This window comes from Hypanus sabinus, chromosome 20 (assembly GCF_030144855.1).
Source record: "Hypanus sabinus isolate sHypSab1 chromosome 20, sHypSab1.hap1, whole genome shotgun sequence".
Taxonomy (NCBI): domain Eukaryota; kingdom Metazoa; phylum Chordata; class Chondrichthyes; order Myliobatiformes; family Dasyatidae; genus Hypanus; species Hypanus sabinus.
In genome coordinates, this window is record NC_082725.1 from 34,607,803 (window position 1) to 34,634,074 (window position 26,272).

At 39.8% G+C, this 26,272-nt stretch overlaps 2 protein-coding genes across 4 annotated transcripts in view; one reads left to right on the top strand and one right to left on the bottom strand.

The window, feature by feature from the left end:
- The window catches only part of fhod3b (formin homology 2 domain containing 3b), a 519,315-nt gene that overhangs the window by 381,795 nt on the left and 111,248 nt on the right, over window positions 1-26,272 (bottom strand). The window lies entirely within an intron of this gene.
- On the top strand, window positions 12,148-13,632 carry LOC132378680 (general transcription factor II-I repeat domain-containing protein 2-like). The gene is made up of 2 exons (XM_059945784.1): window positions 12,148-13,245; window positions 13,331-13,632. Exon 1 carries the CDS (start codon window positions 12,639-12,641, stop codon window positions 13,239-13,241), a length of 603 nt encoding a protein of 200 aa, XP_059801767.1. The 5' UTR covers window positions 12,148-12,638; the 3' UTR covers window positions 13,242-13,245; window positions 13,331-13,632.

Here is a 26,272-nt window from a genome sequence, read left to right on the forward strand (position 1 = left end):
CAACACTTTCTTGCCCAAATCAATTTATCACATATTTACATGGTCCAATGAGAGGCAAGACACTGCAACCAGCGATGCACATTGTTGCCTGGATAAGAATTTTTGTTCTAATGTACAAGAGCCCCCTGAAATCAGTCAGAATGCTTCAAAATGAGAATGATTACAGTGAAACAATGCTTTTCCTTCCTCATTGAGCCCACCTTGCATCATTAAGTTTACAACCTGGACAACACACAAATCAATCAATATTTTAATGAAGTACAAGTCATTCAACTATCCAACAATACACTCAAAGTCAGCTATAAATTCAGCTGTCCAGTTGCTGTGGTGCATCAGGTGTGAGGCTTGCAGTGGACACAATGCCTCCAATGTTTACTGAGACAGCACTGTTGACACCAATTGCTTATCTGCTGTGGAAACAACTGCTAAGTTATTGAAAAAGACTACTAAATGAGTAAACAATTAAATGACAGGAACTAGAACACAGGTCCAGGGTTCCAAAATCAGGCACATGATTCAAGTAGCTCCAGGTGTCACAACTATGGCAGAGAACAAAAGATTTCTAATGCTTAAAGTTCAAAGTACATTGATTATCGAAGTATGTGTACTAGATGCAACCTTGAGATTCATCTCCTAACAAGCAGCCACAAAACAAACAAACCCAATTCAGCTTACTTTAAAAAAAGAATCAAAAACCAAAAGTACAGAAAAAAAAGAATTCCAGGCAAACAATAAAAATAAGCAAATAACACTCAGAACTGAAGTTCATGAAAGTGAGCCCACAGCCACAAAGCCGATCAACACTGAAACATGTCCAGGTGCCCATTAGTTGCAGGCCACAGCTTCAGTTCAGCAAGAGATGAACAAACATCATGGAACAGAATGTATTCCATTCCTTTGCTGAAAATGTCCACATTCTGCTACCTCACGGAGGGGCCATCTTCATTAACAACTCCTATAGTGCAGTCACTTAGTCAAGATGCACGGCACCAGCACACGGAGTCATAGAGTAATCCAGCACAGAAGTAGGCCTTACAAACCAATGCATCCATGTTGACCATGGTGCCCACAAAACTTGTCCAGTTTGCTTGCATTTAATCCAAGTCCCTCTAATCCAGTGATTCCCAAACATTTTTGGGTTACTGGCCTCTTGATTCCCAGAACATTCTCTGTACACCCGTCTCCCTTTTGGACTTTACATAAATACTATAAAGAAGCTTGATTAATAATGCACAGCAAAAGAAATTAAGAACTGCAGATTCAAAGCAGTGAAAAATAATTGCAAAAATTATTAAATCTATTTAAAGCTACAAATAATTACACTAAAAACTAGGGCTATGGGTAACCCTAGGTAATTTCTGTATTGTGCTGTAGGTTTTCTAGGTTTCTAAAAACAATTTCCATTATAAATTTAGAGCATACATTAGTAGTTCCCTATAGTTTTTTTTCCACCTTTCAACGAGGTGGTGCAATGATACCAGCTCCTGAACAATAGGCTGAGTATCACTCAGAAGTCTCAGATCTTCGCATGCAGTAATCCGCCATCTGTTTCATTGCTTTGAAAGAAGTTGAGCATATGCACTGAAGCCATGCTACAGTAAAATGATGTTGGAAAGGCAATAAAGAACTTCTTGACCTCACTCCCCCCCCCCCCCCCACCACCACAGTGCAGGATAGCATTCAGAGATTTCCTTCTGCAACCAAAAGCCGTCATATGATTTTTTGAACTTCGGCTTCAGCGCAAAGTAATTTTGTAGCGAGATCAGTTCTTCCACTATCCTTGCTGTTAATTCCTCATTACAAGTGTTCAGGAATGAATTTATTACCCAATCTGGAAGTTGGATCAAGAATAGATCCTGAAGTTCCTCTGAATTCTTTATGCAGCTCATCCAGGCGGGCACAGTATACTTGAAGATGATCTGGTATTCTTTCTTCCTCTTCCAACTCGGAGGGTCAGAAATTGAAAAAGCTCACCATGGTCAATGTTGCGCTTATTCAGGGTTAATTTGGACAGAAATGTGGAGACGACTGGTTTGACTTTGATAAGAGTCACATTATTTTCTTGCAATTGAAGATCAATTTCATTAAAATCTGTGAATAATTCTGACAAATAATCAATGCCCTGCCTAATATTCTTGAGTTGATTACTAAATGAAGTATTTGAGTCTGCAAATTTTATCAGTTTAAAAAAATGTATAAATACATTTCAGGCAGTTTCATTTTGAGAGCCAACAGCAAGCGCTCAAGTTGTTCATCACTCTCAATACAAAGCTCTCAAAATAGTCAAGAACTGACAGCATTTATCGCTGAGATATCAGTAACGACTTGTGCAGCTAATCACATTTTTTTTTGCAACCAGATGCTGTCTGTGAATTAGACAGTGAATGATAAATATGTTAGGTACAGCTTTTCAATAAGTAACAACCCCACAATTTCATCCTGTCAATAATGGCGCCCTATCTGTTGCACAAGCTGGTGAGCAGAATGTCCTTTTCATTGAAAAATTACTCAATAACCCAAAATATTGACTCCCCCTTCATATCTGTTTCTAGGCCCCTTGCAAATAACAATACTTGAACCACGCTTTCATCTTTTATGACGCAAACGTAACTGAGAAGCAAAGATTCATTGCCTGGCAAAGATAACTCATCCAAATGCAGAGCAAATTTTGTTATCCTAAGTATGTTGCACAATGAGTCTTCCACATTCTCATATATTTCATTTATTCATCTTTGAATAGAGTTGACTCTTAGAAGAATCACCTTAATTATATGGTCTGGTGACTAATGCAAAACTGCACTCAGAGCCTTTCTTACTGCTGGCAGAACGAGTTCTTCTCTAATTGCATGGGGCTTTCCAAATTTTGTAAATAGCAATGAGAGGTTATAGAAAGCAAACAAACCATCATTGTTTTATTGTGAAGTGCTGGCAAACATGTTTTGAAGTGTTTTCGTTTCTGAAAACATTTTACAAAGTGACTGAAAATAAGACAAATTCTTGCTTTATCAGTATTTATTCTCCTCAAATGTTCAAGGAGCCTGGAGGGTTTCATTGCCTCATTTGAAAAAAAACTTTCATATGTCAGATACAGTAGCTGTGGTTGGTTGCTTGGTGTTGGCATAAAGCCATATTCCAGATACTCCACACTATACCAGACATCCCACCCTGCAGAAACTCATTTCAGGGAGGTAGCACCCCCGCCCCAGCAACCCCATATCCTGTGCCCCCCGTCCCTGGTCCCTGGTCGACCTCCAAGTGTGTATGTAATACTTTGTTCAGTGATTTTGTCTGATCTGTAAACCAAGTTGGGTATATGCAGAAAATGTGACATTAAAATATGTACTTGTATTATATCATGAGGTTTTTTTTAAATTCTATTACAACCTTAAGCAAGTCTACAGGGAGTCTGGCCTCATCACGTAGGGTATCAATAGAGTAGCTCCTTAGCAGCTAGCCAGCTAGTTTACATAACTTTAGCTATGCTAATGAATGAATGAATGTTGCAAACAGTGCAGCAAGCAACACTGTCATTATTTTTGAGGTTGTCTGTAAAGCCCACCCAGAGAAAACTGATAAGTCTACTTAACACAAAGAGAGACCAGTCAGGATGTTCCCTCTCACTCTTCCTCTTCCTCTCAGAAAAAGTCAATTTCCGGGATATTGCATATAATTTGCGGGTGTCAGGGAGCCACTATCAATATGCAAGAGAGGTGGGATGTCTGCATTTCTTTTTTGTTTCATTTTCATTATGGATTACCCACCACAGTCAATCACCTGTTGTTTAAGTCTGACCTCAAGCACTGAGTTTTGCCTCAACTCAGGAAAAATCTGAGTCTGCCTGAACGTACATAACATGGGGCAACAATATCTCAGTTGAGCCTTAGGTGAGAGAAATGGAGTCAAGATCTTTCAAAAGAACAGATTCTGAACTTAACCCCTTTGAATGCCATACCCTAACTGTGTGATTAGAGTATGGGAATCATATTAGCTAATACGACTACAGCAGTAAATGGCAACAATGTGCAGGCCTTGCAATTTCTTCAGTCCAGATTTCTCAAACTATGTCAAATACAGATGCGTCACATTGCTTTTCAACAGCTATAGCACACTTCAAGCTAAGTCTATGAGAATGATGGGTTAGCAAGATACGAGGTGATTATGTGATCATTGTAATCGGTTTTGAGGCACAAGGGACCAAATGCTAACATTAAGTAATTCATTTCTTAAGGTGTGCCTGTAATCCCTCAGCTGCCGACTTGCTAACAGGTACTCCCACACAACCATCACCCTTACCATTTATAACAGTTGTGTCTGTGCATGGTGGTGGTGGGGGGGGGGGGGGTCAGGGAGAATGAGAGGGAACAGGTTAATACTTAGTACTGAGTGGGTGGGGGAGAAGGGGTCGTTGCTCTAAAATAAATAGATCCATACATTATACTTCTTCCCCCTTTAAATTAATGCAGCATAAAACTGTACATGTACAAAGCATTCAGTGTCCCTTTCATAAACCCATATTCCAAATAAACACGCTTTCACAATAACAGTCCACAATACCTTCAGAGCTCTAAAGGTTCAGTCTTTTGGGTGACGTTCTACTTCTTTCAAGATAGTGTCTCTGGACCTCATGAGCAGCGTCAGGTTTGGCAAGTGTCTTGCCAATGATAACATTCTCGTAGCACCTCTGGACCTGTGGAGTGGCATCCAGTTTGGTAGGTGTCTTGTTTAAGACAACGTTCTCAGCTTCTGGCTTTGCATTGCTGTCAGTGACATGATCATCACTCAGAAGTAAATCTGTTGACTGTGATGTGTCCGTCTTTTTGGATGCAGTCAATGCAGGTAAGTTCTTCAGTTGACCATCCAGTGTCTGGTCCACATGTTGCCTCTGTGACTGATCTCCAACATACACTGTGTACATCAGGCCTGCAGGGTGTCCACTCGCCTTCTCAGTAATAATGTACTAAGACACCCTGTCGAATTTCAAAGCTCCTTGCTGCCTCACTTGGCAAACGGCTGAACTTCAGATCCATAGATCTGGTTTTAGGAGGTCTATGCAAGATCTCAAATTCCTCTTCATGAACAGCATTGCAGGTGTTTGATTTGTTATCAAATGAACAGAGTTCCGGTACACGTAAAGGAAGTTTTTTGCTATAGAGAAATATCCTCCCTGTTGATCATTTTTATGGACTTCTTGAAGGTTTGGATAAACCTTTCAGCCAACCATTTGTTGCTGGGTAGTGAGCAGCTGATTTGACATCGCTGATGCCATTTTTCTTTGGATTTGAACTTTGATTGAGTGCCAGTCTAGTTAGATTCTTCTCAACTATTCACAACTGAAAAAAGCTGGCCCTCCACTTTTCAATACATAAAGCTCTTGTGTTTGGCTTCCATACGTCAACATTTACTTTGTTTGCCTTTGGGAGACACTTTTTCACCTGTGTAACTCTGCAGCATCACTGAGATCTTCTCTAATGGCATCTTAGAAAACAATCTGTTGTCATCAACCTCTGAAAGAAATCATGGACAAACCTGACCCAGTATCCAGTTCCATTTTCATTTTTACACCAGACACATCTATTGTGATCCATATTATATTGCAATCTGCTTCAGTTATACTATGCAGGCATGACAAGTTTGCCTTTGTCAGACTCTATGTTGTCTGATCCTGTTTTACATTTGGTAACTTTATGTATTTGCTCAGTTTTGTGTTTAAGACTCCTCACTCGGTTGTGCTGTTTGTCTGCTTTACGCACTCTGTCTATGTGACCTTTTCTGTGACACTTTCTGCAGACATTTTCTTTGAATCAACAGTCATTTGCATCATGGAAGGATTTGCCACATCGATGACACCTTTGGCTTTTTGCACCATTCAGGGACATTTTGTGTATTTCACATGCTAACCTCCTTTTCTATAGTTCTGCTGCATCCTTTAATGATATTGCAATGGTCAATTCCCATTTGGAGGTCAGGTCTCTTTCCAACAGTAGGCTCTTTTGAGTGCTTTAATTATGCATGTCACATACAAACTTGTCCCTTACTGCATCAGAAAATCCATCTCTAAAGTTATAGTATTGAGAAAGTTTGCACAATCCTGCAATGTATTCAGAAACATGTCCTTTGACGGCTCCTTTGTAAAATCTAAATCTCTCAGCTATTAACAGCAGTTTGGGGGTCATGTGATCTTGTAAAATTGTAACAATTTCATCAACCGTCTTGCTGGCTTTGCAGGGTTTAGTTGGTAAGAGACAGTGCGTCCTTGCACCCATTAAGTGGGAAAAGGGTGCTTTCCCCAGATTGTTCACGTTTCAGTATAGTTCAACCCTCTCAACACATGACTCCCGGGCTTCATTAGCACTATCAAATTCAACAACTTTTCCAACTAAAGCTATTGCCACATTATTTTCACTTTAAATTCAGTGCATCTTTCACTGTTACTGATGGGTCCTTTGGTGTTCTCATGCTGTTTAACTCTTGCTACTTCATCCTGCAACCATTGGTGCAGTTCATGATATTTTTTGATAGTTCAGGTTGGTACTCATTGCCAATTTGTTGTGTCTGTACACAACTACATTTCAATTCAATAAAACAACATATGTGGGAGATAGCTTTAACTGGTGCATTCATGTTGCAGTGTGAGCGAGCACAATGTGCATGTGTAGACAAAACACGTTTCATGATATATGTTAGTGATGATAAACCTGATTCTGAGCAGTTGCAATTTGCAGATAAGCAAGGAAATACCAGCTTCCTTTCTCACCTCTACCCTCACTCCTGCCCCCTAAAGCAGCTCCTCCATTCATCCAGAAGATAGAAAATGTCTTAGCCTTTCAAATCATGCTAGATATAATTCGGAGTGAATTTAGATGAAGACTATATCATGTACACAAGTCCTCCAAAAGGGATTTGAATCCATAGCCATATAAATGGGAGGCACATGTTCCACCATTGTGGCAAGACTAAAGGCTGATTTATACTTGTGCGTCACATCTATGCCATAGGTACCGCGTACCCTATGCTGTAGTATGATGTGAACCTCCCCAAAAAAGTAATTCATGTCAAGTATAAATCAGCCTTAAACTAGGACAAGCTATTGACCTACAGCATTAATCCTCTCAAAGTTAATGGTATCATGGCAGAAGATAGTGCAAATATGGAAAGGAATAAACTGAGTTTGGGCTGGTTGTAGTTGGAAATGAAGAATGATGTTAGTTAGAGCCAAATGTGCATGGAAATAGCAGGAGCTTTGTCAAATGGCTTACTAGATGGCAGCAAGTTCCACTGATGCTTCAAAGATTCATTCTTGCATTCACTGATACTTCATACCATTTTATTTTAAGTGAACAAAAATATTCTCATACCTCCGCGACTCAAGGTTCAAAACCTATACTTAAAGTTTCCCACCATTTGTTTTTTTCTTTCTGGAAAGGTCAAAATAAGAGCAGATTTAAAATTCAAGATGTGAAGATTGCCCCTGGTCACTGCAGCAAGGGACAAGGAACAATCCTTTCAAAGGATCAAGTACCCTTTGTAGTTATCGGCAGATCAGCTGCCTATACAAGACTACAAACTAATTGAAAACAGTCTTTACAACCAAATTAAACCAATATTTAAAATAATTCAGCAGAGAGATTACTCTCACAATTGAGCACAATGCTCAAAAAGTATGCAGCACAGACAATAAAAACATTCAGCTCAAGAGTTCAGTACCCATCATTATTCGCCGCACAAGTACTCATCTACTTGAACTCTGCCCATCAGCAGCACCACTGCTTTGGTTCTTTATTACTCATTTCATACATATGATGGCTGCAGTGTTTAGAAACTGAAACTCTATTCAGACATATATATCCATGAAGCTGGTGTATTCCCTGCCACCATGCCCGGGAATTTTTAAAGATGCCTTGTGTGTATTGTTTCACGTTCTGATCATTTAAAAGGAAAAGGAGCATCTCAGCAGTTTTCCTACTAATGATTTGAAATCGGTCTTGTCTTCAATTTGTGGTTGAATAGAATGGCATTTTTTTCTAAAATGTCCTCTTCTGATGCCACTAATTCATATCCTTCCTTCCAAACTGGTCAAATTATCCCATAAAGGAGCACAGTTTATTATAACTATTCTATATAAAATCCATACAAACCCATATTCAACAGAACAAATGTACATGTTAAAATGAAATGAAGCTTTTGTTTACAATTCTTTTCTTAGTAGATATTCATGAAATCTCAACAAAATGTAACTGTAGAATGAATAACCTTGCCCAACATTTCAGGATAGTTAAGTAGTTTCACTTTTTAAATAAAACTGACTGTGGATTTTGATTATAAAACTCTAAAACAAATATAGTAACAAAAAGCATTTCAAAATTAACACTGTTCCTTCAAGTGTAATTTGCCTCATCATAAAGGTAATTAAAATGTTAAAAATTAGGACTTTTATTTATAACTTGCTTTTCCATTGGTTCCAAAGTTCTTCATGGCCAAAGTAATACTTCATGTGCAGGAAGAATGCCTAACTTTAGGGTCTTTACAGCCAACACATCAACCCACTTAAATTATTTTTGCAAAAAGAATCAAAAGCTTTCACGGATGCTTTATTTTTGGTAAACTATCATCCTACTTTATTGCAGATTTGCTATCAGATCATTTTAAACTAATAACCATTAAACTTCAGAAATACTAATTTATTTGTGAATAGTCCTATGATATTCCAGGGTTATGAGACTTTATCAAGTGTCTTTCCTGCTTTTAATGTTACAGGCTTAAAACTGGCATTTTTAAAAAGACATCCCCTTCTCAGTGGGTTCAGTAGATTTATCTCTAGTCAGGTGACACAGGCTAAATGTCAGAGTTCAACTCCTGAGTCAGTCCAGAGGATTCTCTGATGGGATAGTCGGCAAACACTTGTCATCTGACAGAATTTCACTTTTTTTAAAAATGGAAGGAGATTGAAGAGAGCTGTAGATCAAAAGTCCATAATCCATAATCTTCACCGTTATCAGCAGTAGATTTTTAACTAACCTTGGATAGGTCAGTGGGAGTTTAAGGACGCGTGATTCTTTTGCCCTTGGAGCTCCGTGATTTCTCTCCCCAAATGTTATGAGTCCTGGCACAGGCTTTCTCACTCGGGTCCAAGACCATGCAACCAACTGGTATTCACCTTGATGGAAAGAGTCAACATTCCTACTTTCTCCTTTCATAAATCAGAACATAGGACTTGAGACCACACAAAGCATACTTGCATCAATGGGGTTAAGGTTAGAAAATCTCAGCAGTGCACAGGCAAGATGGAACATACTTCAAGAGGATTTCACAGCGCTGCTTCCACCCTACAGTTAGGGAATATCCTAGCCTCAGCTTGCATGAGGGGAATATAGTTTGGAAGAATATTTAATTTGCTCTATGGTTTTCCCCTTTACTAGGAAAATAAGAAAACTTGAATCAGCTTCACTCATGGTCTCACCAGGAACAGCGTCACCATCCCCAGATAAGGTCTACATGAAACAGAAGAAATAAGCATGTGGATGAAAGTCTCTTCAGAGCCACTAGTGCATCTGCACACACTCCAGATTTAAAGGGTGCCCTCTAGATCATAACAGATCTTCTTAATCTGCACAACTCCCAATATTGTCCTTGAAAACTTAATGATCGCTCAAAGTGGTGTCAAGAAAACAACCTCCCCCTCAATGTCACAAAAACAAAGCAGCTGGCTGTGGACTGAAGGAGGAATGCAGACAGGCTAGACCCTATTGACATCAATGGATCTGGAGTTGAGATGGTGAACACATTTAAATTCCTTGGCATAAACATCACTGAGGATCTCACATGGTCTGTAAATACCGGCTATGTGGTGAAGAAAACAGTGCATCTTTCACCTCAGAGGGTGGAAGAAGTACTAAGAACTTTCAATAGGGGCACGGTTGAGAGCATTCTGATTGGCTGCATCACTGCCCGGTATGGGAACTGTACTTCCCTCAATTGCAGGACTCTGCAGAGTGTGGTGTGGACAGCCCAGCACATCTGTAGATGTGAACTTCCCACTATTCAGGACATTTACAGTGTGTAAAAAGGGCCCCAAGTCACCCCAACCACAATCTGTTCCAGCTGCTACCATCTGGGAAACAGTACCGCAGCGGAAAAGCCAGAACCAACAGCTCCAGTACAGCTTCTTCCACCAGGCCATCAAACTGATTAACTCATGCTGACGCAACTGCATTTCTATGTTATATTGATTGTCCTGCTGTACATACTATTATAAATTACTATAATTTGCACATTATGCATTTAGATGGAGACATAATGTAAAGAAATTCATTCATGTATATGAAGGATGCAAGTAATAAAGTTAATTCAATTCAAAATCAATCTGATAGCTGACCGTTTCTTGTACTGCTCTTTATATATCCAAGTCTTCATGAATATTTATTTTCTTCATACTTGCTCAGACGATCTTGCTTTACAACACACAATAAAGAGGCCTGAGGTTCTTTTCTGCTCAATCAGAGCAAGCCAGAGAGGAGTTTGCAATCCAAGTGTCAGCAAGGCAAGTCTAATGGTGTCTGGACTTCCTCTGCTCAACCTACGCAGGTTATCCCTGGAATTTTATTCAACAATTTTAAAAAGCAGAAACAGAACTGAAATCACGTGACTGCCCAAAAACTTCCAATAAAAAAAACTTGTAGTTAATGGGAGAATTATAACTGTCTGCCTGATACGATCTGGAATTCTTAGTCAAGGCTGGATTCGAATTGCAGCACTGTGACAATACAAGCCTGGCTTTAAAGCCAGATCCCTCTAGAACACAGCAGCAATTATTTTGAAGTGTACAAATAACCCCATTATAACAGAAGTGCAGAACTACTGGATTAAAAAACAATTAACAATAATTAATTTGGCATTTGTCAAATTGCTTTAGCAACCTCAGGAACGTGACATTTCATTCTCATTTCAGCTACAATGTTTTTATATATTTTTGGAAGTTAACTGTTAAGACTGTGTGCAAAATGCATTGGAACTATAAAAACTACAAACAGGAAATAGAACAAATAAGCTGGCAGTATCAGGAGACACGGTGGAATTATTCTGTGAGCACCTGTCACTCAAAGATGATTTTAATTCCATATGCCCATTGATAGCCAGGTCCTAGAAATTTAAAGTTGTGTTTTCACCACTGGTAGCTCTAAAGAATGCCTTGCAATTAATGGAGGGAAACCTTCACGCCCCAATGTTACACATACCAATTTTGTAAAGCAGGCAAACTTTATAAACATGAAGTTTATCTCATGCCAGAGTTACTCCCAGTAGACCAAATTGAAACAAAATTAAATGAGTATTCTCCGATAGTCCAGAGGAGCAAGATACTTGATACTTTTACTCATTCTGAGCGCAGTTTCTAATATTAGACCCAGCCATACTGTTGACCAATGGCACACAGGTTATCCCAGTAGAATCAATTTCATATCTTTAGATCCCAGTAATCTTAAACAAAATTCAGTATAGTACTTTAAATACTGAAATACTAGCTATAGGTCCATTGAACTATCATTTCTTGAGCTTACTCGGCCGTACGTTGGAAGCCAAGCAGCCAGTTCACAGAATAAATACTTCCTCATAAAAAAGTGCTGGTACAGCAGTTGGTGCATTTGGCTCAAAGTCCAGTGACCTGGGTTTGTCCTGATTTCAGATGTTGTGTGATCACGTGGGTCTCCTCCCGGTGCCTAGTTTCCTCCCACAGATCAAAGACATGCCAGGCACTGTAAATTATCCTTTGTGTGGGTTAGTATAAAAGAATCAAACGAAAAACTATCGTGACATACTGTAATTAATTTACTTGGAACATTTTTTTGAACTTCTGAAACACATGCAGGGAAGAAGTTATAGAGCTACAGGAAGATAAGGGGCTGGGGGGGTAATGGGGCAAATGGGATTGCTTCCCTGGGACTGACAAGGACGCAAAACGACAAATGGCCTCTCTTCAAAGTCATTATTTATTTATTTAAATACCGTGCTGAATAGGCCTTTGCTGCCCTTCGAGCCACGCCGCCCAGCAACTCTGATTTAACCCTAGCCTAATCACGGGACAATTTACAATGACCAACCAACCTACCAAATGGTAGGCCCTTAGACTATGGCGGGGGTCGGCAACCTGCGGCTCCCGAGCCATTTGTGGCTCTTTCACCTCTGTGCTGCGGCTCCCTGTGGCTTTGGGAAATAATTGGTCAGTATTTAATTAAAATGTATTTTATGTTAGTTTGTTAGCTTTTGAAATGTAATTATGGTGATCTTGTACAACCTAAGTGTAGCGACACATTTCCTGCCACATCCGAAACGGCTCACAATTAGCCAGCATTCCGGCTAAGGGAGATAGCCTACGGGGGTTTGTGAGTACGCGTCTTTTGCAGCATCTGCGTCCATGGGGGCTGGGTTGAGGGAGGCTTAAAAGCAAGGCTGTTTAGTTCGAATAAAGCTATCTTTGACTGCAGTTTACTGACACCGCTACAACGTGTTTTTATCGCTGGCTGTCCAGACGGAAGGTGCTGAAACGCTTTGTCGCGTGTCTGGAAGAAGTGAAAACTTTCCTGGGCAGCAAAGGGCTCACCTTTCCTGAGCTGGAACAGCCAGAGTGGCTGGAAAAGCTACACTTCATGGTAGACATGACAGCGCACCTGAACACGCTGAACACAGCTCTTCAGGGGAAAGGACGTACAGCCCTGCACATGTTGGAGGATGTTTTGGCATTCGAGCGCAAGTTGACAGTGCTTGCCAGAGATTTACAGAAAGGCACTTTGTCTCACTTCCCCAATTTGAGAGAGTTCAAACAAGGTCACGACATGATAATTTCGGAGTATTTACATTCTGCAATCATCGCAATGCAAACATCGTTTGGGAAACGCTTCTGTGAGTTCAGAGAGGAAAAAAACACATTATCCTTCCCGGTCACTCCCTTAAGCATCGATCCTTCCCTACTGAATACGACTGCATTGGCAGGTGTGAGTCAACCTGATCTTGAGATGGAACTGGCCGACATAGCCGACAAAGACATATGGGTGTCCAAGTTTAGACGCTTGACAGCAGACCTTGAAGATGTTGCCCGTCAGAAGGCCGTTCTTGCTCAGAAACACAAATGGAGTGATATTGAAAACCTCACAGATGACAGCTTGCGATCCTGTGTAAAGATGAAGGTGACATCATACAGCCCTGATGTGCAGACGCTGTGCGCTGAGGTCCAGGAGCAGAAATCCCATTAACCAAGTATGATAAATATTTTAATTGCCTATTATTTTACTTATATTCATATTTTTTCATTGTTCAGTGAAATAGTCCTTTCATTTTTCAGGATGACAGCTGGCTGACGTTATTTTTGGTTTGCTGCTGGCGGAAAATTTAAGTTCGGCGTTTTTCATAAATACAAGAAGGACTCAAATAGACATTGAATATTTTACTTAAAAGTAACTTTCAACCCAACGTCTTTTTTTCGGAGTTCAAAATGTTTTTGTTGCATGCAGAAATGTAATTTCGTTTTCTCTGCAGGAGTTCATCAATTTCATAAATGCAACACATTATAGTTTGTTTATACGTAGCATAAAGGCAAAAAAAACGTTGTATGCAGTGTTATTTCATTTTAAATATCAAACGGGTTTTGCGGCTCCCAGTGTTTTCTTTTCTGTGGGAAACGGGTCCAAGTGGCTCTTTCAGTGGTAAAGGTTGCTGACCCCTGGACTATGGGAAGCCAAAGATAAAACCAGTAAAATCACACCAACAAAACATTGCCAGAATGCATATCAGATTCTCTAGTTCTCTGGTGTGCATTTAAGGATGCTGTATAGCTTCAGTTCAGCGGTCAGAGTCTTCAAATACTTAAATAACAGTCAACAGCAAAAAAACCAAAATGGGATACAAATTTAGCAAGCATTATTTTGAAGCAGCAAATACAAAATACAGAAATTCAACTGATAGGTGATGGTATTGTTGGCAAGCCCATTAAATTGATGAGGAAGGCAACGATGATTGCCTTGTATTGCTGCTTTGAGTCGCTTGATAGATCGCATCACGGCGCTTTTGCATGTTGGAATAAAGCAATTGGGTTCTTTCCTCAGCTGATTCACTCTAATGACAATTCATTGTCAGTGTTTTGTTTTGAAGGACCATGGAGGGAATTTAACTCCCATTCTCTTAATTTTTATCTCAAGACTTCTAATTACTGTATCATGAAATATTCATAATTATACAATCACAACTGCCTTGGGCCACCCCGGGAGCCCGAAGCATTTGTTGGTTAGAGAGGCAAGAGAGACATTGAGGCCCTGCAGACAGGTCAGGAAGAGTTCTTGACTGGTTCTGTGCATCAGTGAACTGCACAAGTGGAACAAAGGACATTCGAACAAGTTACTCTACGAGGCAGCTGCCCAAGTGGCAAACATTTTCACATTTCGCCAGCGATACCATCACCAGTTCATCATCTAGCTTCAATACTGTAGTGCCAGCCACTTGGGAGGCACCTCACTTACTTCACGTGTCTTCGCAGTAAAGGCAAAACCATTCTAATGGTATTTCTTCATGGCAATATCATGGAGATGATGTGAACAGCTCTGCTTTATGTTTGATAGATGGATTGATTCATAATAAAGCACCAATAACAAATGCTCAACACCATATATAAATGTCTATACATACTGTGCATTGAATATCGCAAGACTGCAATTTGTCCAGCTTCCTTAAAAAGACTGGTATACATTTCTTTTCAAGTTTGTAAAGAGAAAGAAAGCAAAAGTAATAAGAGTTTTGCTTTGTTCTGCTAGTGCCATAGAGGTCACAAATTGTTACAGTGATAGGGAGAAGATTAACAGTGATGACAATATACGCATTTCACAGTGAGTGCCATTACTTTAAGTATTTAAGTCAGGCATGCTGTGATTATATATGTTGAAAATGAAAATGAGGCCTGTACTGTCAAAAGTCTTATTTGGGCATTAAACAATTGATAGATATTTACATTCAATGTTCAATATACAAGATACTCTATCAATATAACGAAAGGTGACAAGCTTCAGGTCAAAGCCTGGTTAAAACAGAATGACTGCAAAGCCCAAGGCTTGGAACCTGCAAATACAAAATTAAACTGGCTGGTGACACACAGAACTCAGGGCAGCACGGTAGTGTAGTGGTTAACACACCACTTTGCAGTACAGGTGACCCAGGTTCAAGTCCCGCCACTGCCTGCATGAGTTTCTATACTCTCGCTGTGACCGCATGAGTTTGTCCAGGTACTCCAGTTCCCTCCCGCAGTTCAAAGATGATCAGATGGTAGGTTAATGGGTCATTGTGAATTGTCCTGTGATTAGGACAGGATTAAATTGAGGGGTTGCTGGGCAGAGTGGCTCAAAAGGACAGAAAGACATATCTCAATAAACAAAATAAATAAACTGCTGACACACTCGTTTCAAGTCACAACACAAATATACAAAATGCAGCAAGTTAGAGGAATGGTACTGGAAAACCAACAGAAATTAAACCTATGTCAGATGGTCATTACACGTTTGTTGCGCCACACAGACACTGCGTTGCAATATGTGTCCAGAGCAAGGGACAGAAGCACTCAGAAGGGCACACTGACTTCTGAGGTTTACTTTCAGGCCAAGAGAGTTTACTTACCAGAGAGAAAAAACAGCTGTTTGGCACTCATCAGCAGCACACCCGTGACAACAAATCAGTGATTCACTCCTGACGCAAATACTGCTTATGTGAAGCGTATCTACTCTTTCTTGACTGTGTGGATTTCTCCTGAGTGCCCCAGTTTTGCTCAATGTCCCAAAGACATTTTGGCTGTAGCATCCCTAATGAAGGACAGGAATGATGGGTATGCAAGATAAATTGGCCTAGTATACACTGAGGTACAGTGAAAACACTTCAGTTTGTACTGTATGCTATTTACCTAAATCATTTTATTACAGTAGCGCACTAAGATAGCACCTGGGAGAACAATAACAAAATGCAGAATAACTCTGCAGTTAATGAAAGTGCAGTGTAGTGCAGGCAGACAGTAAAGGAGCAGGCCAGATTGTGAAGTCAAGAGTCCATCTTCTTGTAGGAACAATACAACACCTCCGCTCACTCTGTGGTCATGCTCTTACTTGGCCAGAGGTTCCAACATCACAAATATGTAATCAATGACCATTCCAATAGGCAGAGGAAGTCCCAGGTTGCGGCAAGCAATGGTCAACAGGACTCTCATCCCTACTCCAGAACACAGCAATGACCATCTGACAGCACATGCCTCTAAATACCAAGGATCAGACATAGGGAGACAATAAAATATCGTAAAACATTAAAAATAAAAGCTAAAATTTAATACTAACTTGCAATTAAAATCATTAGAAGAAACAACTACTTTAAAAAAAATAAACCAGCAGGCCCATTCAAAGCTGAGGAGTCATATACAAATCAGTTTCAGTCTCTTTGGTCAAAGTGACCCAGATCCATTGTTTGGTGGCAAACTGCCGATCACAGATGGAAGTCAGATACATCTCAGCAGTTGTGTGTTGCCATGCACAGAGAAGGGAAGCTGGAACACTCTGACATTCATTTGCAATTGATCAGCAGTTATCAACCATCAGTTACCAATAAGCACAATCTGGCACAATGTAGGATCCAAAGAAAAATCTTAATTTAGTATGGTTAGCATAAGAGACACATAATCACAAGGGCTAGCTGAGAGAAACAGTGAGGATAAATTTGATGGAAAACTGGGGAAATACACTAGACAACCATATGTTACCAAAATAGGCTAAATAAAGGTCAAAGGAGGTCCCATAAACATTAACTTAAGGGGGCTGAAGTGATTATTTCAATACAACTTTTTCTTTGTTGTAGAGGGATGGGGATGTTGGGGGGTGGGAACCATCGGATGTTTGTTTAGTACCTTCTGAATAATTTGCAAAGTTGAGAGAGCTCTCCTCAGGCACAAAATTTAAAAGGTCTTTTTAATGAATAAGCAGGACAGGAATATCTCGATTGTCTCCATTTTCATCAAAAACATCTACAATTCATCCAGAACTTTGGAAAATAAGTAAACTGAGGAACACAATCTATGGGAATCTTAAAATGATCTTCACAAAAATAAGCTATATTGAATGCAAAAGAAAATGCAAGGTATGGAGGCCACTCACTTCTGCAATCTATGAAGAGCACAAAAACTTAAACTAAATTAAATGTACTTAAAACTAACTGCTGGACTATCCCAGCAACTGTGATCAGTTTATGGTAGCATGATTCTTCGTGTTTATTATGGAATCTGCTGTGGAAGATGCACAATTTGTTCAATTAAGGTATTCTAGATTTCATGCAACAAAGTACTAGCATTGTTCATCTTTTTTTAAACAGATACGGCAAATATTCTAAAGTAGTTTCTGAAAAATAACTTAAGTAGCCATTTTTCCCAATCATAAACCCCAAATGTCAAGTTAATTTAGTTCCCTGATTTAAAAGTAACACAACAACACAAATGGCCTCAGCATTTAAAAGCAGGCCATTTCAGATTCAGATTCAGATTCAGTTTATTGTCATTTAGAAACCACAAATGCAATGCAGTTAAAAAATGAGACAATGTTCCTCCAGAATGATATCACAAAAGCATATGACAAAACAGACTACACCAGAAAATCCACATATCGTTTGGCAATTCCCAATCCAGAGTCTGGAGAGGCTGCTACGTATTAATATCGCGCTACCGTCTTAGCGCGTTCCCTGGAAAGGAGCTCCAAATCCACCAGACAAACAAGACCAAAAACTAAAGCTACAAGACCTGCACAAAACCACATAGTTACAACATATAGTTACAACAGTGCAAACAATAGCCATAATTGATTTAAAAAAAAAACAGACTATGGGCACAGTAAAAGTAGTCCAAAGATGTTAAAGGACTGTAAGTTCAAAAGAAATCAGCACACAGTTTCCACAAGTCCCCAGTGTCCCGACAGACTTGCCATCCCACACCGACGGAAGGGAATACCCCCGCAATGGACTTCCACGGCACCGCCTGACTCAGCCTCGCAGACGCAGCACACACCGAAAGCACCAAAAGACCTGACCGCAGCGAACTCCGAGTCCGTCGAACCACCGAGCCGACAACCATCCCCTCTGGCACAGCTTCTCCAAGCACCATCCTCTGCAGAGCGTATTAAGACTACCCCACCAACAGCCATCGGCAACTTGACCCCCGAGGACTGGGGGCCTGTTGTTCCCAGCAGAGTCCCAGACCTCACAGCAGCAGCAGCAACGAAGAAGGTCTTCCTGGAGATTTCCCGATGTTCCTCTGTGCTCGCATGTCCGTTTTCAATCGATTATGATTGCGCACAGCACCCCACTTCACAAATAACAGATACTCAGCTCCGGAGTGGCTGCTGCAAGCTGCGTTGCACCGCCATCTTGGATTTCCTGATGTCTAATTTCAGACAAATACCGGATTCTTGCAAATAGAAAAGTTTGTGAACTAGTTCTGTTAAATCCTACAGCTTAGGTCGACATCTTTGGTGACTAAGCCTTTGCCCATATTACTATAAAAGCTGGGGTTTTATGGCATAGTAATATGGGCAAAGGCCTTGCCACCAAAGATGTCAGAAAAATTGGATGACAGATTATTCAACAATTTATAGTAAATAGGGCCACTGATGGAAATGCGATTCTTCAGGCTTCATGTGATTGAAATTCAATATTTGCAATGGAAGTCCAAAAAGTTTTAACTGTTTTCAATTAGTAGAAGATCATCATGACATGCCAATGTCCATCACACATTGACCAAATCTGGCTCAACACCAGCAGTAAACCAGAAGTTTTTGTTAGCCTACTCTCTTACACTACATTGCCTCCTACAATAAGGTCCACAGCGACACCCCGAAAACTTGGATCACTTCCCATAGATTGAGAGCCTCCTCTCAGCAAAGCAGATATTGGAGATAAAATTCAACATTTTAAACAGGTTACCACTGCCTTTGGTTATTTGAGAAAGTGCTTCAAATCAAGGCCTTAGTCCTGGTACATAACTTGTTATACTTGAGCAGCAGTGATCCTTGCGCTCCTTTTACAATAAAGGTGACCCCGTTTTTCGAACGTTCACTTTACAATAGCCTGCTGTTATGAAAGACCTACATTAGTACCTGATTTCACTAACCAAAGAGGATTTTTACTTTTACGAAAAAAGACGCCCGCTTTACATGTGTGTTTATTCCAAGGAAGACTACCATGACAGTGAAGCCTTGTGCGGGCAATTGTGTGCACATGAATGTACGTGCATATGCGTGTATGTGCAGATTTTTTCCTCCCAAATCAATTTTGGCTTGCTGTCTTCCTGATTTTGATGTGAAACTACACCATACATACAATATTCCTACTTTATATAAACTGTATATTTATCATATTATTTCTGCTTTTACTATAATGTTTGTCTTATTTAAGCTTTTATGTGTTATTTGGTTTGATTTGGTAGGTTATTTTTTGGGTCTGGGAACACTCAAAAATTTTTCCCATATAAATTAATGGTAATTGCTTCTTCACTTTACGCCATTTCAGCTTCCAAACGGTTTCAGAGGAATGCCCTACTTTCGGATAGCGGAGGAAACCTGTCCCAATATCTGGACGACCAACAGAAGGAAACTCAAGGCATCAGAAATATACCACGCACACCTTCTCTACAAATGCCTCCAAATTCACTGGTAGGGTAAGCGAACCAAGATCAATGTCACTTCCATCTTCAACATTAAACCCAGGTAATGCTCATCCAACAATATTGGGCAGGCTACGTCACTCACATGCCTGCACTATATTCCAACTCCTGCCATGGGAATAGGTAACCAAAAGAGAAAAGGATTCAAGAATGTGCTCCAAGCTTCTTTGAAGAGCAAAACATCCCTGCTGATTCCTGCTCATCTCAGACCCATGAGTTCTTGAAATTGAGGAGCAGCATTTAGGATGGTATTGAGAATCTTGAAACGATGCTCACGAAAGCCCTGCAAAACAGGGCACTATTTCACCAACTACCCACCTGTGTAGAAATATCTGTAGTCCCCACACATGCCCCCTGGGTTTTAAAGGAGCAAAGAAGGTTTTTAAAGAGTGAAAGCTAGTCAGTTTATCCCATAAAAACGAGGTAAAGGAACAATGTATTAAAAATACAGTAGTGCAAATCGATTGTTGCCAAAGGTGGCTCCCAACAGAATTCAAGTAGGGTAGTACAAGTTTACCAGTGTGAAACAGTGAACCTTCATTGTCTGCTGTCAGCAAAACCAGATACCTCAAGAGGACATGCACAGTAAAAGTAGAAGGAAGATGAGGTGCCTGTTACTGTGGAAGAACAATGATCCAAGTCAAAAATGACCGAAAGTTGCCATATCCTAAATATTATTCAGAAAAACATGTTGGAGAGGGGACTACTCCGTTTACCTGAAATATTAAATTAAAACTTATTAGCAAAGGCGATGCAGTACACTAGAACTATCCAAAGTCAAAATAAGCACACTGACACATCAGCAGACTCCAAAAACAAATGTTAAGTGTGGAGTAAAATTGGTTAATTATGGGATACATGATCCACTGTAAAACTGGTCTATTGCCAATCCAAAGATTCAATTGAGAACAGCTTACAGCTGTTTTAACAATTATGATCTAATTATGATTAAAATATGTTATTTTCTAATTCCTTACAAAGGATGCTTCATGTTATGTATGGGTCGGTTGACATGTAACATTTATGCAATTTATAGGCCATCTTCATTATGAATTGTACAATACAAGAGCAAGCCTTTATTCAAAACCAAACTTTAACTAATCAATCCTACATGACGCAATATATACAAATGAAAACTACCAATGTGAATCTATTAGTCTGAGGATGTGCATTTGCCAGAGTTGGCACTATCACACTATCATTTTGTCCTGATCTGCTTCTTTTCAGGGAAAGCCTATATTATGCAACTATAGTATAAAATTAAAATTACACTAGAGTAAAGACAACTTTAAATAGGCACTGCACAACATCACACATCTTCCCTTGGTTTCTTAACTTTTAGCAAAGTCTACACTTCAGAAATGCTGTGTGTAGGATATTACATGTCTTTGAAGTAGCAGCACTGAATTGTGTTCTTGCTATTTGACAGAATTTCAACCCTCACCATATGTTGCTGCCTTGTAACACACTCCAGTGCACGTCTTTTCCGATATACAGTGGAGCAGCTTGATCAGGCTGCCTGCGGCATTTGGCCAACACCCTCGTGGGACCCCACTGCCTCAGGTAATAACAGAACACGGAGTTCAACTTGAACACAGCATTTAAAGTTAGATAAAAGTGAGAATTAAAGACTGTGCAGATTGGATTGACAGTGGATTGATTTCAAATGACATAAGTCACTATAGAAACTGACCTTCAGAAAAGGGATTCCTTCAGTTTTCATTTGCCTGAGGAATCCTGAAGGCTCTCTTCTCAAGGAATCCGGAAAGCCTTTATTCTTTTTAGAATGACTATTCAACTTTGGAAGAGTTGGTAATGGATATCAAAGTCACAAATAGGAAAATATTGTGAAAAATGTTAAACTATCAAGCATATCTTTAACGGAGTAATCTTTGGAGAACCCCCTATATTCAAAAAAAGAATCCTGCCCTTTCCTTGCTAATTGTGTCTTCCCATTCCTGCAAAACTACTGGATTCTTTATCACAAATATGCCTACACCATTAATCCTGTTCTTGAATTCCTGCTACTCTTGTTGAGGGCTTAATAGCATCAGCAAGCTGCTCAACCTCTGAGGGCATGGCCGTGAAGTCTAATGTTATTTCCTCCTGTGACCTTGAACAGTTCCAGCAATGGACTCTGCAGAACACTCAGAAGTGCTACCTGAAAAGTCATGAACAAAAACTGAATATCCAACAAAGGCCAAGTCAAAAAAATTATGTTTCTCAGCAGTACCATCAATGACTACAGGACAGAATGAGGTACTGGAGGATTGGAGGATAGCTAATGTTATTCTGTTGTTTATGAACCGCTTTAAAAACAAACCGGGAAACTTTCAGCTGGTGAACCTGATATCAGCAGTGGGGAAGTTATTGGAGGGCAGGTGCATGGGGTTGAGTGGGATCCGTATCAGCCATTAGGGAGCGGCAGATCAAACTCGATGGGCTGAATGGCTCAATTCTGCTCCCATGTCTTATTGTCTTAAGGAATTGGACAGGGTCCTGCATAGGAGGTTGGTGAACAAACTTCATTGGCTCAGTATTCAAGACGAGGTAGTAAATTGGATTAGAGTATTGCTTTGTGAGAGAATCCTGAAATTGGTAATAGAGGGTTCCTCTCCTACTGGAGACCTGTTAAAAGTGCAGTGTCACATGGATCGGTGCTGGTTCCATTGTTGTTTGTCATCTATATCAATGATCTGGATGACAATATGGTTAACTGGATCAGCAAGTTAACAAATGGCACCAAGATTGGGGTGCAGTGGACAGCAAGGAAGACAATCAGAGCTTACAGCAGGATTTGGAAGAGCAGATGGAATTTAATGCAGACGAGTGTGACCAACCAGGGTAGGTTTTACAGAGTGAAGGTACAGCACTGAGGAATGCAGGAAAACAAGGGGATCTGGAAATACAAGTCCATAATTCATTGTAAGTGGTGGCACAGGTAGATCGGGTCTTAAAGAAACCTTTTGGCACACTGGCCTTCATAAAGCAAAGTAATGAGTACAGGAGGTGCGATGTTAGGCTCAAGATGTCTAGGACATTGGTGAGGCCTAATTCGAGTATTGTGTGCAGTTTGGTCATCTGCCTACAGGAAAGATGTGAATAAGGTTGAAAGGGTGCAGAGAAAATTTACATTGCCAGGACTAGAGGACCCGAGCTATAAGATTGAATAGGTTAAGACTTTATACCTTGGAATGTAGAATAATGGGGAGATTTGATTAAGGTATACAAAATTATGAAGGGTATAGATAGGGTAAATGCAAGCAGGCTTTTCCAACTGAGATTAGGTGGCACTACAACCAGAGGTCATGGGTTAAGGGCAAAAGGTAAAATGCTTAAGGGGAACATGAAGGGAAACTTCTTTACTCATCGGATTGTGAGAGAGCGGAATTAATTTTCAGTGTAAGTGGCGCATGTGAGCTCGATTTCAATGTTTAAGAGATGTTTGGAAAGGCACATGGATGGTAGGATTATGGAGGGCTATGATCCAGGTGCAGGCCAATGGAAATAGGCAATTTAAATAGCTCAGCATGGATTTGATGGGCCAAATGGCCTGTTTCTGTGATGTATTTTCTTTGACTATAACTGGTAAAAAGATTGGAGGAAATTTGAAATGTATTTTCAGCTAACAATTGAAGGCATTGCCAAATAAAAACAGCAAAGCTAGAAACCTTCATCACATTAAAAATGTATCAGAATGAGGGTTCAAGTTTTCTGAGCAATGAGATATCATATGGGAGATCTAGTCCCTTTGGCTCATTGTTTACTGGAAGAGGACACATGCCAGTTAGACACTTTCAGTGCCACAGTTTTCCCTCCTACCTACACAGCTACATGGAACTTGATTTGCAACGTACCAAAAGTCCTAAACTTACAAGTTGCAAGTGATTTGGCAAAGTTTAGAACTTCAAAATCAGAATCAGGTTTAATATCACCAGCACATGTCATAAAATACATTGTTTTGTGGCAGCAGTATATTGCAATATACAATTAAAACTATAAATTACAAAAGTAAATATAAAAAAATAAACTAGTAGTGCAAAAAGAGAGGGAGGAAAAATGAAGTCGTATTCATGGTTTATTGTCCATTCAGAAATCTGATGGTGGAGGGCAAGATGCTGTTACTGAAATGTTGAACATGTGCCTTCAGACTCTTGCACCTTCCCCCTTGATGGTAGCAGTAAGAAGAGAGCATGTTCTTGGTGATGGATGCCACCTTTTGAGGCATTGTCTTTTGAAGATGTCCTGGATGCTGGGGAGGCTAGTGCCAATGATAGAACTGGCTGAGATTACATTTTTCTGTAGCTATTTTCAAGCCAGTGTCGTCCCCCTACATACTAGACAGCAATGCAACCAGTTAAAATGCTCTCCACGATACATTAGTAGAAACTTACGAGCATCTCTGACATACCAATTCTCCTTAATCTCTTCATGAAATGTACTTCAAGATTCCACCACATTACTGACAGCCAAACCAGTTCTTAATACTTCAGAGGAATCAAAAAAGGGAGAACTTCCAGGACCAATCAGAGAACATCACAGGACCTTTAAAATTTACACCAGCTCTGGGATTTGTAACTAGGTTCTGCTATCACTCACCACATGCCCTCCCCCATCTTCAGCAGAGAAGATGGCAAGTGCATGCATTGGTCTGCAAGGATGACATCAAGCTCAGATCAATCCATTCCCACAACCAGCAAGCAGACTAGAACCACCACTTTCTGCCCCCCTCCACATTACTGAATTGCAACTCAACTTTCATCACTATACATTAACATTCAACCAAAGTGTGAGGGGCTTGTGTCACTATATCTCAACCCACAGTCCTGGCTTCAGGAAGAGAGGAAAACCACAGCATAGTTCCGACAAGCCTCTGAATTAGATCATGAACTCCATCAAGCAGCTCTTTCCTTCAGAAAGACTGCCATACAAAATTTGACATTGTATTTGATCAGGAGCCCAGACCAACCAGCTTCCCTTGATACTCTGGAAAAAAACCTGAAAAATATGTAGCTGTCATTATAAAATCTGCAGACAATTAAAACCAAAAGCCTGTCAATAATTAATTTGGAATAACTTTCATCCGTCAGAGCATGGAGGAAAAAAAATCCATGAGTAATAGTTACCAGAGATCAAACAGCAGTTTAGAGAACTGCTTTATTCAGTTATTTCATGCCAGAATCACCAAGGATGACAGAGGTAAAATGAGAGAGAAAATAAAACAGTAACTTTCCTATGGACTTCCAGGAATTCAGAAACTTAGAATAAATTGTGAAGAATTTACATTTTGCATTGCATGGAGTTCAGAAAACTTCATAAGAGTCCTCATCAACTGTGGCCTAAACATAGGCAACAGGGTATGTTCTCCCACTGTGACATTCAGGAGATAAAAAAAAGCTTGCGCTTTTGCAGTCTAAAAGCAGTATCTTAAACATGAGGAAGCAGCATTTTGAGGGAAGATAGATACACACATACCAAGAAATAATGCACGCAGAACACAAATGTTTTAGTTTTGCTATCATTTCCTGAAAAGGGAACAAAACTTGTGAAAACCACACACTGGACTAAAAAAAATGACAAACTCTTTCTGCACTGAAGGATAAAGGCATCAGCTAACATTTTTCACATGAACAAATGGAATGCAATGACTGCATCACACCAATGCACTGTGATGCCATTGTAATGGAAATAAGGGGCCTATTTCTAACCTTTCCTCAATAAGTACAGCAAATGTTTTTTTCCATAAACAGTAGCTCTTCAAATTGCGGCTGAGGATTTAGTACAATTGGCAAGTTTAGTCTGTCCTCATGTTGACCAATTTAAATATTAATTAGCCGACTAAAACCAGCTCAAGCTGTTTATCAAGGTGAGGCAACCCCTTTTTTACAAACTTGGATATAATGGGCCATGATTAACAAGTGTGGTCAACTGGCTAATTAGAAATAGAAGTTTCAGAAATCTATCCAAGTGCTACAAAGAATATGAATATCTAGCCTGATGCTCAAGCAATGCTTAAAATTCATACTTAACAGACTTCTATTTTTACAAATTTCAAATACTACAAATAAAACTTGTCCTAAAAGCTTGCAAGATATCCGTGGCTAATGATAATGAGCTTGTCTGACATTCTTTTGAAGCTGATTCCAGTGAAGATTCCATATGAACCTCACAAAAAAATGTAGTGAATATTAAACGCGGAATTCAAAGATGTGAAACTTTGCGTAAAATCCCATTCTGTTCTCAGTCCTGACTTTACAAGGTAGGTTGATGCAGTCTAAGTGAATAATGTCCTGAATACTCACTCACCTCTTTGCCAGAGTGAGTTTATGCGCAGCCCACAAAGATTCAGCAGATTCTTCAATACAGTAATTGGAAGTAATCTTTACCAAAAAATTGCAGTGCGGTTCATGTAAGCACCATCCAAAACTTTCAGCCACTGCATCTCAAATCAAAGCATAACTAATTGTCTGACCAATTCTCATCTTTAAAATACCTAATTGTCATTATCTCAAGTCAACCAGTATTTGGTGACCATTCATTCACTTTAAATCAAGTTTCCCT